The following is a 17,616-nucleotide window of genomic DNA, read 5'->3' as shown; positions in this document are numbered from 1 at the left end:
CACTAATTGCTTGTTTGAAGCCTCTGGACCCTCCTTTCCTTCACTTCCAAACACAGACACAGGAAATAGACAACTGAGTAGCAGAGCGCAAAGTATAGACCTCCCGGTCTGCCCCGCTCACCAACATTTGCATTTCCAAACATGCTCCAAAAATTTAAAAACTGGTTCCAACTGGGATCATCAACAGGTGACTTTAGGCTGTAACACCCAGGTCAAAAGTGTCAGGACCCTAAATAGGAAAAGAGGCCGTCTCTAGCAGGTGGTCTCCAACAGGTGTTTGGTCCAATCTTTTCTCAGCTTGAGTCACCACCAGTCAACACCCCAGGACCTTCCAAGTTCCCAGAGCCCATACCTTGTACATCTCCAAGATATGACAAAGGTAAAAAGCCACTGCCACACACAGACACACCACAAAGTTTGTTTCTCCAGTCCAAAACCCTTTCCAGGCCCAGCTGGACATGGCTCAACAGTTGAGCATCAACCTAGGATCCAGGAGATCATGGTTCGATCCCCAGTCCAGGATGTGCAGGAGGCAGCCAATCAATGCCTCTCTCATCATTGATGTTTCTTTCACTCTCTCTCTCTCTCTCTCTCTCCCCCTCCCTCCCTCTCTCTTCTTTCCTCTCTCTGAAATCAATAAAGATACATTTAAAAAAACAAAACTCTTTCCAAGATTTTTTATGCCAGGAGCAAACCAAAGCAAGTGAACTGTAAAGGGAGGAAGTGTATTATCTTTAATCATGGAAGCATGTTAACATGCTGGTCTATAAAAAACAAACAGTTGATATTCCCCTACCTTGCCCTGCTGGACTCCGATCAGATAGTGACTTGGACATGATTATTTTATAACTTAGGGTTCCCAGGACATTTTGTGTATCTGACTTCCTTGTGTTCCCAAAATCCCTCAGCAGATCCCCTTCTCCTAGCCTGAGATGGGAGACAGAAATCATTTTTGGCCAGGTTCTCACATGCTCCACAGCGAGCCACACAGAACTTCCGGGACAGTGGGAAGATGCAGCAGTTGGGCTCTAACATTGCTGGTGTCTGAGTAGGAGCACCTAGAATGGGGGTCTGCAAACTATGGCCTGTGCTGTTTTCCTGTGGCTCTCAAACTAAGAGTGGATTTTACATTTGTGAAATGCTTGGGGGGAAAAAAAAAGATCTCATGGCATGTGTAAATTATATTAAGTTCCAATTTCAGTGTCTATAAACTTTTATTGGCACACAGCCACACCTGTTAACGATTGCATTTTGCACGTGGCTGCTATCTCTGTTAACAGAGTTGAGTAGGTCTAAGACAGGATGACTGCAAAGCTTAAATACTTACTATCTGACCCTTTACAAAGTATGCTGACCCCTGACCTAAAAAGCCAAGCTTGCCTTTCATTTTTGCATACCCAGTGCACTTATAAATGCAACAAATTTGAAAACGTGAAAAAAATTTACAGCTACGTAGCTAAAAGTTCATCACAATGAGCCTTGTTCCTAAAAGGTCAATGATTAAATTTGTATTATTTTGGGGGAGAAGGGGGAGTCATAGACCATTTAAGATGCTGCTCTGTGTTCCCTTTAAAGCATCACTAAGAAGATTCAATGTATTTTAAAAAATGAGTTTGCTGTTTGAATTCTTTATGGTTAACTCAGAGCTTACAGCTTCCTGTCTTCCTGCAGAAATATTAACCCCTCGTTTCTCCCTTGGATAAGGGGACCCATTGTAGTGCTGAGGACAGGACCCCCAAGTTACTGAAGGGTGGATGAAGAATGCATCTTTGTTGTCTTCCTTCTGTGAAGGCCTGCTTGCTGATGGCCCAGCGTGGGATCACAAGCCCTGCTCTTCAAGCCTGCGAAAACTAAGGCTGGGAGGGAGAGATTGGCAAGGGAAGGGAAGTCCTAACAAATGTCTGTGCGGGCGTAGATGCAGGCGTTCTAACCCTTAAATACAGGCACACGTGTGACCAGCCCTCCTGATCCCTTTTACTTTTTCCATCTGACACCAGGGGCGTCCATCCAGCCTTTCACCTTGTGGGCCACCCCTGCCGCTCCCGCAGTGCTGGCAGGTCAGAGGGCCTCTCGCGTCTTCCCAGCGTCCTGGCCTCACACCCCAGCTTCAGATTTCCTGGAAAGTCTGCGAGAGGGAGGGTGGGGAAGCTCCCCTCGCGGTCGCGGTCGCGGGTTCGGCAGGACACAGCCCTGACAGGCTCGCCGAGATCTCTGCAGAATGCTTTCCAGCTGAAGCGGCCGTTTGCGGTCTCAGCAGACCCTGTCCCAACCAGCCTCCCCCCGGGGCCCGGGTTCAGAGCGCAGCTCGGGGCTGGAGTGGGGCCCGACTCAGGCCCCGGGCCACTGTCCCGCCCGCACCCCGCCCCGCCCTGCCCCGCGCTCACCCAAGCCCGGCCTACTGCTCCACCGGGGGCGGGCGGGGGGGGGGGGGGGGGGGGGGGAAGGGGAGAGGAAGGGAGGCCCGGAGGCGGCCCTTCCTGCCCAGTGGTTGCCGCGGCGACAACAGCCCAAGGACAGCCCAAGGGCGTCCTCTGACGCCCAGGCCCAGAAGGAGCACACTGGTGAAGGGTACGCAGGATACAGGGCATTGCACAAAGCAAAATTCAACTACCTTTTATTACCAAACTCTAGCAGGTTTAACTTTGAATCCAGCTAACAGCAAAACAGCATCTTTAACAGGATCTAGGATGGGGGTGCAGACCTAGTAAAGATGGTCTCTTAAACAAAGGATTAAAAAAAATACATATATACATCCACATAAGTATTTTTTAAAAGAGTGAAATTCTCCAGTGTTGCAGAAAAAGGCATCCTAAAGTGGTTTGTCCAGAAAATAGCATTTGGCACTACGCTTAAGAACCCCGTTCAGGATACACCTGGGAGAAAAGCATTTCCCTCTCTTAAAAAAAAAAATCCCCCTTTGTCCGATTCCAGCTCAACTTCCACTGCCTATTCCCAGGAACACCCAGGGAACAGTTTCAGCAAGACCCAGCCCGCTCCTCTGGGCCTCTGCCAGGCTGAAGGCTCACAGCAGGGATCGTTCCTTAGGAATTTTCACCTCTGCTACAATCAGAGTGTTGATCCCTAATTTCTGGGAACTGGTAAAAAAAATCTTAAGTTCTATTTCCTCCACGGAGGGGCCTGAGGGCTCGGTAAAGGATCCAAGGGCACTGGACGGACCTGGCCCAGACTGGAACAGCAGGATGTGCAAAGGGGGCCTTTCTATATAAAAACACCCAACACCTTACAGCCTAAAGTTTAACCTACAAGTAAAATCGAGAAGCAGCTCACTTATATACCAAAAAGGTGCGTATCTCCCCATCTTTAACAGTAAAGGAAACGGGAGGAGAGTCTAGAGAATTCCACTTCCTCTCTGTTCCAAGAACTATGATGTGTATCCTAGGCGAAAGCCAAGCTGCAAAGAGACCTGTGGTCACAGTACAGTCTCTGCTGGATAAAGCTGCCACTCCTGGGCAGCCTGACTCGAGGCCACTTTACAGAAACTTCCTTCCCCATATGCAGTGCTTAAGAATCACTAGGGAAATTGTTATTTTTTTCAACTCGACTTCATCACTGAAATACTTCAATAGCAGCTTCTAGAAACTGCCAGGTTCCCCCCCCAGTTCAGGGTCACAGATCCTTCCAGTTGATGGGCTCCTTGCCAGACTTCTGCAGCAGCTCGTTGGTTTTAGAGAAATGCCTGCATCCGAAGAACCCTCTGTACACCGACAACGGGGACGGATGGGCGGTCTGCAGCACGTGGTGGCGCTTCTGAAAGAGAGTGAGGGTGACTAAAGGCACATCTGGGACTCTGGGACTGCTGCACTTTAAGACAGCTTTGCAATCTCCTTGCTAAATCCCCCCACCTTGCCAAGTGTATTTATGTGCCTTCAGAGTCCACATTAGAACATCAGCGCACTCACTCATTTGTGCAGCAACTACCTTTGACAGGCTCTGAGGCTGCAGAGGATGAGTCTCAGCCTCCCACAGACACCATCTATGCAGTTAAGTGCTCAAATCTTATGACCCAGCAATTCCACCACTGAGAACACATTTGCTAAAGGACACCCTGAGGTATGTACCTACAAAAGATGCAGGTTTAAGGAGGTTCATGGCAGCACTGCTTATCCAGGTAAAACCCAATATAGCCCAGCTGGGGTGGCTCTGTGGTTGAGCATCGACCTAGGATCCAGGAGATCACTGTTCAATTCCCAGTCAGGGCACATGCCCGGGTTTCGGGCTCGATTCCCAGCAGGGGGCGTGCAGGAGGCAGCTGATCAAAAATCATCATTGATGTTTCTATTTCTCCCTCTCCCTTCCCTTCCTGTCTCTGAAATCAATAAAAATATATTAAACAAAACAATATAAATCCAGTGTTATGCAACTGGCTAAAAATATTTTTCTCAAGTTCTTACAATGGGACACCCCATGGCTACTAGAACAAGGCTGAGCTACATATGCTGATAAGTGGAGACCTCCAAAACATATCAACTAAAAAAAAAAAGTGATAATTGCATTAAAAAAATTGGAGGGGGGGGATACCCAAAACACTATTTGTAGTAGTTCCTTCAGAGAAAAATTTTAGACCTCTCATTACTGTCTGAATTGTCTAACCACGAAACTGGAGTACTTTGATTTTTTAAATTTCGACTGTAGTTAACTGAGCAGGAAAGACAATTAGACTTTTGTTTTCTTCTTTAGTCTTTTCTGCATTTAAATTATAACCACCTAACGAATAATTGTTTTCAAACGGCCCTGCCTTTAAGTTGCTTGGCCCAGGGGGCACCTTAACTGAAGCCGGGCCTGCGGTTAAGAGCACAGAGCCTAGAGCTGGACCACCTGGGTTCAAGTCCTGACTTTGCCACTTAGTTGTGTAGCCACAGGAAGGTGTTGAGCCTCCCAAAGCCGGACTTCATTTTCATCTATAAATTGGGAATATCAACAGCGCCTAGCTTCTAGTTACTGCAGAAGCACGAATGGATGAATGCGTACAGAGTATTAACCCTTTGCGGTCATTTGTCTACTCTCAGCCACCAAAGCTTTTTTACCGTTCCGGTCGTATGTCTGCTCTCAGCCACCACAGCAAGGAACCGTACGAATCTTAACTCTATTCATTCATGTATCAGTTCATAATTCCTCTTGTGTATCCTTCATAATCTTGCATGTTATGTATCACTGCTCTTTCAATGGAAATTAATTCCGACCAGTACGACACCCATGTCCAAATTTAATACGACCGCAAAGGGTTAAGAGAAGTAACTGAAGTCAAGTACTTATTAGCACCCTGTCTGGCATGCCATACAGGCCCCTGGAAATGTGAGCTGTGCTGAGCTTTGAAGGATGAGTTAGTCAGCCTCTGGGGAAGGAAGAGACCTCTACAAAGACAAAGGAAACAAGGCATTCAAAGGCAGGCAGGGAAGTGGGGCACGGGAACAAATCTGGGAGGGACAGTCAGCCTGGAGCTCAGAGTGAGGAGGAAAGCCCTGGCTGAGAGGCAGACCAAGGCCATGCCAAAGACCCCAGCTGTCAGCCTAAGTCAAGGCCTCTAGGGAGAAAGCATCTGAATGCTCTAGGCAAGATCAGAGGGGCCTAAATCAAGGCAAAGGTGTTCTGGTGGGGGCGGGTGTAAGAGACAGCAATGAGAGAAGGCGGGCTATGAATGACTGGCTGGAGATGGGGGGCGGGGAGAAGAAGGGGGAAAAAGGTAGGGAGGTGTTATGAATAGGACTTCTGACTGGACAACTGGGTAGAGATCAGTGATTCTCAACCTTTTTCATTTCATGACACATAAACTAATTCCTAAAATTCTGCGGCACACCAAAAAATACATTTTTGCTGATCTGACCAAAAAATATATACATAACTGATTCATTCACACCGGACAACTATTGTGTTCAATGTTGTCATTTTTTTGACAATCTAGGGGAAAAGAGGTCAGTGCCTCTAAATAGTCAGGTATTGCATGTTTTAAAAATTCTTGTGGCGCACCAGTTGAAATCGCTGACTTTATTGTAACGTTTAACTGAATGGTAGCCAGGGACCTGTGTACCTTTCTATGTTTTAGTAACTACATTAAATCAGAAGTTGACCAGTTGCTTTCCTCATACACCACTGATCGTTACTATAATTTGCCTAAATTTGTTCAGTTTTGAATGGGAAACCCAACCCTAGTTATCAGTGTTAAGGGAAAACAAGCCTCAATTTATGACATAGATTTTCCAGGACCGCACTGCAAGGATTCCTGAATTCTCAGCTGGTTGAAACTGTTAAAAACCACATACCCTATCGATGGCACTGCCCTTCTTCTGAGCATAAGAGCCCCAGAGCAAGAAGACAAGGCCACTCGAGTTCTGATTTAGCCAGGACACAACCGCATCGGTAAACTGCTCCCAACCTCTCTCCTTATGAGAATTGGCTTGATGTGCCCGGACCGTGAGGACAGCGTTGAGTAGGAGAACACCTACAAACATACCACAGAAAGAGGTTAAAGGCAGGCTGAACGAGTCGGCCAGATACCCATGGACAGGGCTAACCACATGAGGAAAGCATTCTTAGGATGGGATCCAGAGCTGCTAGCTAAAATTTGGTCACAGAGAAAGCATTTCAACAGACCGCTGGGCACCTCTTGGCGCTATCAGAGGGCATTCAACTTTCACTTCTGCACTTTCAACACCTTCCAAGTTTGCAACAGTGAATGTGTGTTATGTACCAGCGGTCATCAGAAAGAACTGCTTTTAAACCATATCCTAAGTGATATTAAATAACCCCAGAAAATAACAAAAGGGGGCCAAAGTGTTTCACTGGGGGGAAAAAAGTCTAAATGCAAGAAACCAAAGGGTAAATATTCTTTATCCTGGTTATAATTTATTTGTTAAAAAAAAAAGAAAAGCCTTGACCAGTGTAGCTCAGTTGGTTAGGTGCCGTCCCATGCACCGAAAGTTTGCAGGATCAATTCCCAGTCCAGGCACATGCCTGGGTTTTGGCCTCAATCCCCTGGTGAGGGGTGTGCAGGAGGCGGCCGATTAGGTATCTCACTCTCACATCGATGTTTCTCTCCTTCTCCCTTCCCCTCTCTCTAAAAATCAATAAAAATCTAAAAAAAAAAAAAAATTTAGTTTTTTTAAAAAAAGAAAAAAGTCCCGTAGCCACAACCTATGTTGAAATGGCGAAAGTGAGGCCACCTTCTAAATGGTCAAAGTTAGGTTAGGGGAACAAACAAAATAATAATAAAGGGGAAACTTTGCAAGGTTAGCCCTTTTATTAGGGCCCTCTCGTCCTCATGGCTATCTTTTACAAACATAAGCAAGTGGACAGGAAAGAGATTACTGGAATCTGCCCGAGACGTGTAGCAGTGGTTGGTTTACCTTGCTTGGCCCACCCAGACAAATCTCCATGGCCAGGATGAACAAAACCATCTATGTCTGTAGACAGCTCTTTATAAATGTTTTCCAAACTGAAAGCAAGCCGGAAGGAAAAAAAAACACAAAACCAAAAGACAGTCTTAAGCACAATTCTGAAAGTTTGGCAACCTCCAACAGACATGTGCATTAATTACAGCGTGGAAAGCCAGCCCAGTGGGACAAGGGAGCAAACTGCACTGATTCATGAGGCAATACCGCCATTCCTGCTGACAGGTAACCCTGCCAGAGTCCTTCATGTTTGAGTTTAAGGAACAGCATTTCGGAAGACTTAAGTAAATTGGCCCAGGAGTTACAACCTCCCTTCCGATTGATGCTCAATTAGTTTCTGATCTCTATATACTTATTTATAAAAATCCTCTAAAGCAGTGGTTCTTAAAGAGGGATGATTTCTGTCCCGAAAGGGACATCTGGCAATGTCTAAACACATTTTCATTGCCACTGTTAGAACTCTCTACTCTAGGGGGCAGTGCTGCTGGCATCTGCTGGGTAGAGGCCACGGGGTACTGCTAAACATCTTCCAATACCCTGGACCAACCCTCTCCCCCACAAAGACGCAGCCCCCAAAAGTCACTAGTGCTGACAAAGAGAAATCCTGCTCCAAAGGCTAGCGAAAGTCCCCCAAATAAGCACACCCATCATTTGCAAAGAACACATCTGAGAGTAAACTGCAACTGGACCTGAGGCATCTATGAAGCAACCGTACCTGGGTGGAGGTGGAACAGGCCTTTGAACACTAAAGCAGAGCCCATGAGCTTGATTGGGTCCGTGATATGGATCCTGTCCCAGGATGACAACCTTCACCTGTGAATACCGGGTGACAAATTAAACAATGCTCTATTGTAGGCAGTGGAACTGAACACTGGGCTGCCCAATAACCTACACAAAGGGACATGGTAACGAGTAGGGCAGCCTCCCCAGCTGACCCAACTAAGAACCCACAGAAGAAAGCAGGTGACCTGCACCTTCCTTTCCATTACCAAATTCTCCTTCACTCAGTCACCCTGCCACACTGCCCCCTCCCTTCTGACACAGGTATTTGAAACTAGTTGGGGTCAACTTTGCTTTTCATCCCGTTCATTTGTCAAGTTACAAAAGTAAATACACCCTTGGAAACAAGTACTACCACCCAGAAACATACCAAGTGGTTAGTTATCTCCCAGTTCTCGTCCCATTCTGATTCAACCAGTTTTAATTACCTATAGAATAGGGGTTATTGCACTCACTACCCTACGTCCTCGTGTTTCTCATGTCACACACTTTGGGCATCCTTCAAGCCAATAGAGCCCAGTCCCCGATGGGCAGTCAGCTTGTTTCCCATTACAAACAGTCAAGCAGTAAACACCCCAGTACATATATCTTTCCACACTCTTGGTTTTATTTCTATGGAATATTCATAACAGTAGAGTTGCTGGTCAGAGAGTAAGTGTATTTTAAATTTCCATAGACACACCACAAGTTGCTGTCCAATGAATTGAAGCAATTCGAGTGCCACACTGGCAGCCTACGAAAGGGGCCCGTTTCCCTAGATCCTCTAAGGAAGGAGAGCAGATGAGTTCAGGTCAAGAGCCATGGGAGTAGGCGGCAAGACGCAGTGAAAAGTAATTAGGTCACCGTCACGGGCCGCCCACCTCTGCTTCATTCTCACGCTTCCGCTCAAGGCATACCTTAGAATCAATCTTCCAGAGCCGACATACACCTCACCCTTCAAAACCCAGCTTTTGACATTCCCATAATCAGGAAGCTTTCGCTGGTGCTCACACTGTCCCCAGCATAAAGCAAGCTGTCCCATCAAGGAAGCTTTTCAGTCCTGGTCCTGGATAAGGGACAACCTTGGAGGAGCCAGGTAACCTCCGCATGCTCTTCTGCAAAGAAGCCACTCTGGGCCATCTGATCCAATTTCATGCTCTTTTCTTACTCTTCCCTATTTACATCGATCCCTGGAATTCCAAACTGGACATACTACTGGAAAAAGGTGAAAAGTACTGAATTTAAAAGGACTAGTTTTGTTTTTTTTTAACTTCAGAAACGAGGAGCTATATCCAAAGTCCTTCCTCTAAAATGAAAATTGTGAAGTTTGCTAAGTATTCGGCCCAGCAGCCTTATCAAGATGGCTTATTCACCTATTTCACTTTTATCTAATAGGAATCCTGCTCTCAACTTACGAACGAGGGGAGGGAAAAGAGTAAGAACAAAGTGTAAAAACCTCTGGTGTAAGCAAACACTAAACATAGTTGGGAGGTTTAGAGGAAAACCAGATCACAAAGGTGGAGGGAAACTGGCTTCAGTGTGGTGCCATGGATCTAGTTGGTTTTCAACAGACGAAGTGAGGAGAGGACTGCCCCACTGTTCAACTCTGAAGTACAAGAACAGGAAGGAGGTGGAGGCAAGGCTGGGGTTGACTAGAACCAAATGAATAGGACTAACTGCTTCATGCCTCAGTTTCCTCACTACCACCACAATATTTAACACTGGTCTGGGGTTGGTTTCAGGATTAAATAAAATACAAGCAGTGAGAGCATATAGAGACACACGGTCTATGTTAAAAAAAGAAAGAGTAAATATAGGTTAAAATATAGCCTGGCCTGGCGTGGCTCAGCGGTTGAGTGTCAACCTAGGATCCAGGAGATCGGGGTTCGATTCCCAGTCAGGGCACATGCCTGGGTTGCAGGCTAGGCAGCGGATCAATGACTCATCATTGATGTTTTTCTCTCTCTCTCTCCCTCCTTTCCTCTCTCTGAAATAGATATGTTTAAAAACAAACAAACAAACAAACAAATAAATAAATAAATAAATAAAATATAGCCTGACAAATCTCCCAGTTTTATTACTTTACTTATTACTGAATTATGGACAGTGGCTTAACCCCAGTGCCCCTAATTAAGAAATACTACTTGATTGCCACACTTCTTTTCCGAAATCTCATCCACAACCTGTACTTACGTCTCTTATGTTGCACATTTGGGTCCACGTGAAGACTTGGTGTGGGGGTGGATACACAGTGTGATGTCTTCTTTCTTCTGCAACAAATCCCATTAGCTGAAAGAGAAACTAGATTTAAAATCAGGTTCTCAATGAAAAGCACGTGAATTCAATAAGGAAGCTAACTTAAGCATTATCTAACTCTTCGCTTTGTTTTACATCCAAATTCTTTTTTTGCCCTGGCGGGTAGAACTCAGTTGATTAGAGCACTAAGCTAAGGTTGCAGGTTCGATCTCCAGTCAGGGCACTTAGAGATGTTTCTGTCTCTCTCTCTCTCTCAAACCAATCAATAAAAAAAATTTTAAATTTTCTAAAGGAAAACCCAGCAAATAAAAAACAGCACTCTTCAATTCCCGCCCTTTCTTTGGACAGGGTCAAAGCTGATTGGCTTCCGCGCTTTGATTTCCTGTTGTCAACCCCTCCCCCCTTTTAAAGGGCGGAGCCAGGTTCCAAGCAGTCTGGCGAGTGGTTTTTACTGGGACGCCCTTCCCTCGATAGCAGACTCACTAAATGGATTAAAAGCAGCCGTGGTATCATCTTAAAAAAGTCACAAACTCTAACTAACATTAAAGGAGCGGATTCCAAACAGCACAGGTTTTATTTTACACCCTTCACGGGAAAAGGACGTTAACGGAGGGAAAACAGGAGACGGCGAGGCCTGGGCCCGCCGCCGCTCATTTACCTTTATAAAGTAGGGCTTCCCGAACTCTGCGCTGAGGGGCTTCTTCCAGCTCTCGCCGAAACCCACGGGCACGTTGCGCGCCGCGAGCCTGAGCAGGGCCGCGGCCTTGTTCTTCTGGATGCGCACCAGCTGCTCGGGGCTCAGCGGCGACGAGGGCGGTGTGCCGGGCTCCTCCTGCTCCGCCCGGGCCTTCTTGGAGGGGTTGGCCTGCAAGGGGTCCCCGCGGACACGAGTCAGGCGCCGCAGCGGGCCCCTCCCGGGCGCCCGCAGGTTCCGCCCCCAGCCCAGAGGCCCACGGCAGAGGACGCCCATCCCTGGGTTTCAGCCGCGCTCGGAGGGGCGCTCGCTGCAAAACCGGACTCTGGGGACGCACGCCTTAGCCTAGCCCCGCACTCGCAGGCCCACGTCCCCAATTTCGCCTTTGGCACCGATAAGGGGCGGAGGGCAGCGGTTCGCAGGAGGGGAAGCCCCGCACCCAGGCGCCCCGCCCCGCCGCTAGGCGTCCCCACGCGGTCTTTTCGCGGCAAAAACCCTCCCCGAGGTCCCGCCCCTCCTTTCCTCCGATTGGGCGCCAGCCGAGAAGGGCGGCCCCCTCGCCTCTGATTGGCGCCGTGGGCTCCGAGGCTCGCCCCTATTGGCTGGCCCCCTCAGCATGGCCGCCGGCGGCTGTTTTGAACCTAGGCAGCGGGTTTGGAACATGTGGAGGCTGTTTTTAGAGACGCGAGACCCCAGTTTACCAAGTCAGGCGCGGGTTTCTGCAACTCTTCGGTCGCGCGGGGCCCGCCGCCTTCCTCCCTCTCTCTCCCTTCCCCCCTTCCGCGGCCCCGCGAGAGGTCCCCGCCGTGCCTCACCGCTGCATCCCCGCTCCCCTCGGCTACGGCAGCCACTCCGGTCCCCGGGGCTGGCGGCTCGGGGCTGCGGGAACGTGGCTTCCTGGCGGGGCTCGGGGAGAAGAAGGAGTAGAGCGTCTTCTGGCCGATCATCCCGAAGCCGAGGGGGAAGCGACCGCGCGCCGCCCGGGGACCCGCTAGGCTGGCGCAGGCGGCGGCGCTCTGCAGTTGGCGCCAAGCCGCGCGCGCATGCTCCGACCGAGGGGGGTGGGCTGGGCTGGGGGCGGCGAGGGCCTGGTGCGCATGTGCGGGAGGGGCGGCCGCGGGCAGGGCTGTTATTCATTCATTCATTCATTCATTCATTCTCCACGCCGCTGCCTGGGGGCAAGTCCCTGCCTCGCACCCCTGCGGGGGCGGGAGGTAAAAGTACCCCCGGGTGGAGTAGTGGTGGGAGTGAAATTAGCATTAAAATAGTATTACACACTGTGGCTAAGAAGGGGCAGACTTTGTGCCCAGCCTGTAAGGTTTGGGGGAGACTTTGAGGTCATGAAGGTTAAACTCCAACCTAGTTATCCTCTGAAACCACTGCACCCCCCCCAAACACTTGGGATTCTTCTCTGCCCCGCCCCTTCCCCCATCCAAACCATCAACAGGGCCTTTTGGTTCTGTCTGCAAAATAAAGCCTGAATTCAGCTGCTGCTCTCCATCTCCTGGCTACAATCCCAGCTGGTCACCCTCTTTCCTACCAAAGGATCTGTTTGAAATGTGAGATCATAATAATCCCCAGGTGAAAATCCTAGTTCCCAAATATGCTTAAAATAGAAAGCCAGCTTCTATAGTGAATTTATTTGTAATTGTCCTGAACTGGAAAACAACCCAAATGTCCCCTAATGGGTGAGTGGGTAATGAACTGTGGGGCCCCAGTGCAGTGGAATACTATTCAGCAGTCAACAAGGATACATCTTAAAATCATTGTCAAGTGAAAAAGGCCAGACACAAACGGCTATATATGGTATGATTTATAAAAATAAAAATCTGGAAAAGACAAAACCATAGAGAAAGAAAACACATCAGTGATTGGGGACTCGGGGAATCTTGTGGGGTGATGGAACTGTTCTAGATCTAGATTGCGGTGGTGGTCACACAACTGTGTACGTTTGTCAAAACCTGCAGAACTGTACACGACGAAGATTCAAAACAAAGCCCCAACCTTGCAGAGCTTTCATTCCACTGCGGGAGACAGAGAGTAACCGAAATTAGGAGCAGCAACAGGCCCTGACATTTGGAACATGAAAGCACTTTGCACTTGCCCTCTCATTTAATCCTGGTCATGTGCTCTCATGGCATAGGTTTAACAGTCCTCCCTATACCGATGAGGCCATGCGAGCCCAGAGACTTTAAGGACAGTCACCTGTTAAGAGCCACACAGCTAGAGTGGAGGGGACAGAAATGGAAGCCACTGGGTCGGGCTACAGGACTCGTGCTCCTACCTGCGACAATATGCTGGTAGCCCACCTCCCTGACGGGACGACAAATGAATTCTCTCGGAGAGGCGCCCGGAACAGCGGCCCCCAAACCACAGGTGAGCCTCTGCACCTCCAGAGCAACTACGAAGCTCCAGGCGCGGTAGCGCGTGCAACGCGCCCAGACGGCCAGCAGGTGGCGCCCGGACACCGCCGCCGCCTCGTTGTGATGCAGCTCGGCCTGCATTTTGCAGCAGCTGGTTGTGCAGCTCCACCCGGAAGCCTCGCGGCGTTGGGGGTGAGTGTTTTCTCCTTCCCTCCCCCCTTTCTGCTGGGTTTGCAGGATTCGGAGCTGCGCTGGTGCTGCTTGAGATTTTAAACGGATCCCTCGCCACCCCCACCCCACCCCCACCCACCCCACCCCCACCGCCCGCACGTGTTTACAGTTCTTTCCTATCAGAGCTGCGCGTGCTTGCCTGGGGGTCACGTTGAACTGTTTTTTTACTTGTAGATTCAGAATCCTATCGGTTTGAGGATCTTTCCTATTTTAATACTGATGCCGGAGGGGCAGGCGGCTGTGGGGGATAGATAGACAGACACGCTGCTTTTCTGGATGACTTTGGGCAAGTCCCCTTACCTTCTCCTGGTGTTAGTTTCCCCGTTTGTAAAGTGAGGGCTTGGAGTGTAGTTTCCAAATTTGGCTGTGGTGCGTGAATTTGGCCGGGGCTGGTGTGTGTGTGTGTTGGGGGGGGGGTGTCTTTAAAAATTCGGGTGCTTGGGGATGGAGTGCAGGCATTTGGGTTTTTGCAAGTAGCCAGCTGATTCTAGAACAGCCAGGTGTGGGAGACTCTGGGCTGGACCATGCCGGCTTTAACCCTCTGCTTCCTTTCTAGGACACGGCGTTAAACTTTGCAATGGAAACTTGAGAACAGTAAGGAGGAATGCCGCTGTAGGTCACTTTGCCATAGAGCCAACTTTTGCATCTGGGACAGAGCCTGGCCAGTGTCTCTGTCTCTCTTTGCCCCACCACGGACTCCCGGTCTTCGCTTTGGGGAGACAGGATGGACAGATTCCTGGTGAAGAGGGTTCTCGGGGGCCTTTTGGGAAAGAGGGAGCAGGAGCAGACAGGAGCAGGCCCAGCAGAGTTGGGAGAAGATGGGGGAAGCACCAGGAAAAGGCCCAGGAGAGAAAGCCCGGGGAATGGTGTTGACTCGGCAGCCCTCAGCTGGCGCCGCATTCGGTCCGAGGGCCTGGACTGCGATTACACAGTCCTGTTTGGCAAAGGCGAGGCGGACGAGATTTTCCTAGAGTTGGAGCAAGAGGTGGAATATTTTACAGGTAAGCAGAGGACTGCAGGGTGTGTGTTGAAGGCCTGCCTGATAAAACAAGTCTGTTTAGAGTAATCGGAGCGCAGGAGCCATTCATTACTGATGAGTTCGTTAATTAATTCAACACGTATTTTCTGGGCCCCTGTGGGGCAAGACTCCTTGCTAGGCGCTTGGGATACAAACTTTAAAAAAACACACCAAAAATACCCAGGGTTGCCTGCCCACTGGGGGCTGACACATTACTAGAGTGAATCTCCCCTGGGAGGATCATCTGGGAAAGTTGAAAAAAGATGCGGAGCTCTGACTGAGATCAATTGAGTGGGAATAGCTGGGGGTGCAGCCTGGGCTTCAGTGTTTTCAAAGACCTTCCAGGTGATTCCAATGTGCAGCCAGGGCTGAGAACCACTGGCCTAGAAGGAGAGACAGCAAACGACCGGGTAATTCTGCATCGTGTTCTCAGCATCACCTGGAGGTCTTTGTTGCTTGTGTGAACTCCGACGGCTGGGCCCCACTCCCACAGACTAGTGTCTGAATTTTCAGGTCACGCGGATGCTGCTGGGGACCACTGCAAGGTGGCAGAGCAGTAGGAGGCACAGAAGAGCCCACAGGAGACCCCAGCCTACAGACTAAGCTGTGTTAGCCCCATCTTTCATGGGGCTCCATACCCTTGGTCCCCGCAGTGGGCAAAATCACCCTAGTGTGTACCCTAACTTTTATCTTGCTCACACTTCGGCCTCTATTCTGCTTCTGTAGTTAAGGCGATTAAGTTATGGTGTCTTGAAAAAATTGGACTAAGACCATGTTTCTCTAAGTGGAGGACAAGAATCACTGTTCTGAAATGAAAATTTGGGGCAAGCCACGATGACTTTTGAGGAGGGGGTCCTCGGTCAGGTTATTAAAAGTTATTCCCGTTTTACTTCCCTTTCAATCCTGACTACTCTGAGTGAGTGTTGAGGGCACCCCCCTGCCTGGCTCTCCGAGCTGCCGTGTTTCCTCCGCACAGGTGCGCTGGCCAAGGTGCAGGTGTTTGGGAAGTGGCACAGCGTGCCCAGGAAGCAGGCGACGTATGGCGACGCTGGGCTGACCTACACGTTTTCAGGCCTTACTCTGTCTCCAAAGCCCTGGATCCCAGTTCTCGAGCGAGTCCGGGATCGTGTTTCTTTGGTGACTGGACAGACCTTCAACTTCGTGCTCGTGAACAGGTGACACCCTACTTGTTTTTTACCTTATTAGGCCACTGCACTGAATTTTATCCTCTGCCTCTTCCAAAAGGGAGAGTTTAGGATCCCACCATATTGGATTCATTTGCACAACAGGTAATTCTTTAGAGCACCGGGGCTGTGGGGGTGGATTAGGATGAACAGTCCGGTTTCATGGAGCTCGTTGCGCAGGGGGGACTGAGAGGTGATTAACTGATGACCAGTGGAATGAAATAATTTCGGACATTGGTGAGTGTCTTGCTGATCTGACCAAGAATGGCTGGGAGGAAGGGTCTGGGTTCAGGGCAGGGTTTCTCAGCAGCAGCACTACTGATGTTTGGGGCCAGCTAATTCTGTGGTGGGCCATCCTATGCATTGGAGGATGTTGAGGAGCCGCGTCCCTGGCCTTTACCCCCTACATGCCAGTAGCAACCCCTCCCCAGCCACAGCAGCCAAAGTGTCTCCAGACTTTGCCCAGTCCGGGGTGGGGCAGAATCCTGCAGGTTGAGAGCTCTGGGTTTAGGGGATGGCGGCTAGAGAAGGGCTCATGGAGGCGCTGACGTTGGAGCTGGGAACTAAATGAAGAGCCACTGGGAGGAAGAGAGAGGGATCTTGGAGAGTCTATGGAGTGAAAATCCCATCGATGTTGCCAGAAAGCTGTGGATGAGAGGAGGAGGAGGGGGTGAGCTCGGAGGTGGGCAAGGGCCTGACTGTGCAAGGAATATGGATTTTATCCAGGTGCAGGGGGAGACCTTTTATGACAGGCGTTTACCTGCCTCAACCAGGAGACCTAGAGGACACGCTGTTGGCTTCTGTTGGTGGTTGGGTTTTCAAGCACATAACTAGGACTAGGTCACAGTGGAAAGGCTCCGGGCGTGGCTCTCCTGGGGAGCCCTCCAGCCTCGCAGAACCCTGGGTGCCCCGAGCAGCGTTGCCCACTGTAAGGGCCGATGCTGCCGGGTGGGCGCATTTCGGGAGGGCGCTGTCCTGGGAGCTGTGCTTGCCTTCTCGCTGCAGGTACAGAGATGGCTGTGACCACATTGGGGAGCACCGAGATGACGAAAGGGAACTGGCCCCCGGCAGCCCCATCGCCTCCGTCTCCTTTGGGGCCTGCAGAGATTTCGTCTTCCGGCATAAGGACTCCCGAGGGAGAAGCCCCTCCCGGAGGCTGGAGGCGGTCAGGCTTGCGCTGGCCCACGGGAGTTTGCTTATGATGAACCCCCCGACCAACTCTCACTGGTATCACAGTCTCCCCGTCCGCAGGAAGATTCTGGCGCCACGGGTCAATCTGACCTTTCGGAAAATTCTGCCTACTAGAAAGTAAAACTTTTCCAGTTAGTTCTTCTGTGTTCTTCCCTCTGTACTTGAAGATGGAGCTGGCATTTCCGTTACCAACAGGGAAAGCAGAGGTTTAACATCACAAAACGCAGAATTTCGACAGGGGATGTGCACGTTAAATCAGTAAATTATGGGCCCCGCGGGTGTGGCTCCGTCGGTAGAAGCGTCGTCCCACACACTGAAAGGCCACGGGTTCCATTCCTGGTCAGAACACGTGTAGGTTGCGGGTCCCATCCCTGGCCCCAGTAGAGGCGCTCGTCGGGGCGCGTGCTGGAGGCAAACGGTTGATGTTTCTTTTTCTCTCTTCCCCCCCTCTCTAAAAATCAATGAAAATGTCCTCAGGTAAGGATTAAAAAAAAATTATGAAAGAATACAAGTT

At 49.8% G+C, this 17,616-nt stretch overlaps 2 protein-coding genes across 2 annotated transcripts; one reads left to right on the top strand and one right to left on the bottom strand.

Annotated features, from left to right (window-relative positions):
- Positions 1 to 2,597: 2,597 nt before the first annotated feature.
- On the bottom strand, positions 2,598 to 12,100 carry UNG (uracil DNA glycosylase). The gene is made up of 7 exons (XM_016208751.2): positions 11,931 to 12,100; positions 11,080 to 11,286; positions 10,359 to 10,454; positions 8,122 to 8,219; positions 7,362 to 7,450; positions 6,279 to 6,457; positions 2,598 to 3,768 (listed from the first exon to the last, which is right to left on the bottom strand). Exons 1-7 carry the CDS (start codon positions 12,060 to 12,062, stop codon positions 3,628 to 3,630), a joined length of 942 nt encoding a protein of 313 aa, XP_016064237.1. The 5' UTR covers positions 12,063 to 12,100; the 3' UTR covers positions 2,598 to 3,627.
- A 2,160-nt stretch (positions 12,101 to 14,260) lies between these two features.
- ALKBH2 (alkB homolog 2, alpha-ketoglutarate dependent dioxygenase) lies at positions 14,261 to 17,615 on the top strand. The gene is made up of 3 exons (XM_016208748.2): positions 14,261 to 14,710; positions 15,704 to 15,902; positions 16,917 to 17,615. Exons 1-3 carry the CDS (start codon positions 14,434 to 14,436, stop codon positions 17,221 to 17,223), a joined length of 783 nt encoding a protein of 260 aa, XP_016064234.1. The 5' UTR covers positions 14,261 to 14,433; the 3' UTR covers positions 17,224 to 17,615.
- The last annotated feature ends 1 nt before the right edge of the window (position 17,616 follows it).

The sequence above is a fragment of the Miniopterus natalensis genome, chromosome 20 (genome assembly GCF_054644295.1).
Source record: "Miniopterus natalensis isolate mMinNat1 chromosome 20, mMinNat1.hap1, whole genome shotgun sequence".
Classification (NCBI taxonomy): Eukaryota; Metazoa; Chordata; class Mammalia; order Chiroptera; family Miniopteridae; genus Miniopterus; species Miniopterus natalensis.
Note: the sequence above shows the minus strand (reverse complement) of the source record. Positions and strands in the feature narration are given on the sequence as shown.

Coding starts and splice junctions, on each gene's coding strand:
- UNG (XM_016208751.2), bottom strand. CDS start 12,062: ATGATCGGCCAGAAGACGCTCTACTCCTTCTTCTCCCCGAGCCCCGCC. Junction 11,287..11,930: donor AGGGGAGCGGGGATGCAGCG/GTGAGGCACGGC, acceptor GACCCCTTGCAG/GCCAACCCCTCCAAGAAGGC. Junction 7,451..8,121: donor CCTGTTCCACCTCCACCCAG/GTACGGTTGCTT, acceptor GCTTGCTTTCAG/TTTGGAAAACATTTATAAAG.
- ALKBH2 (XM_016208748.2), top strand. CDS start 14,434: ATGGACAGATTCCTGGTGAAGAGGGTTCTCGGGGGCCTTTTGGGAAAG. Junction 14,711..15,703: donor AGAGGTGGAATATTTTACAG/GTAAGCAGAGGA, acceptor TCCTCCGCACAG/GTGCGCTGGCCAAGGTGCAG. Junction 15,903..16,916: donor AACTTCGTGCTCGTGAACAG/GTGACACCCTAC, acceptor TTCTCGCTGCAG/GTACAGAGATGGCTGTGACC.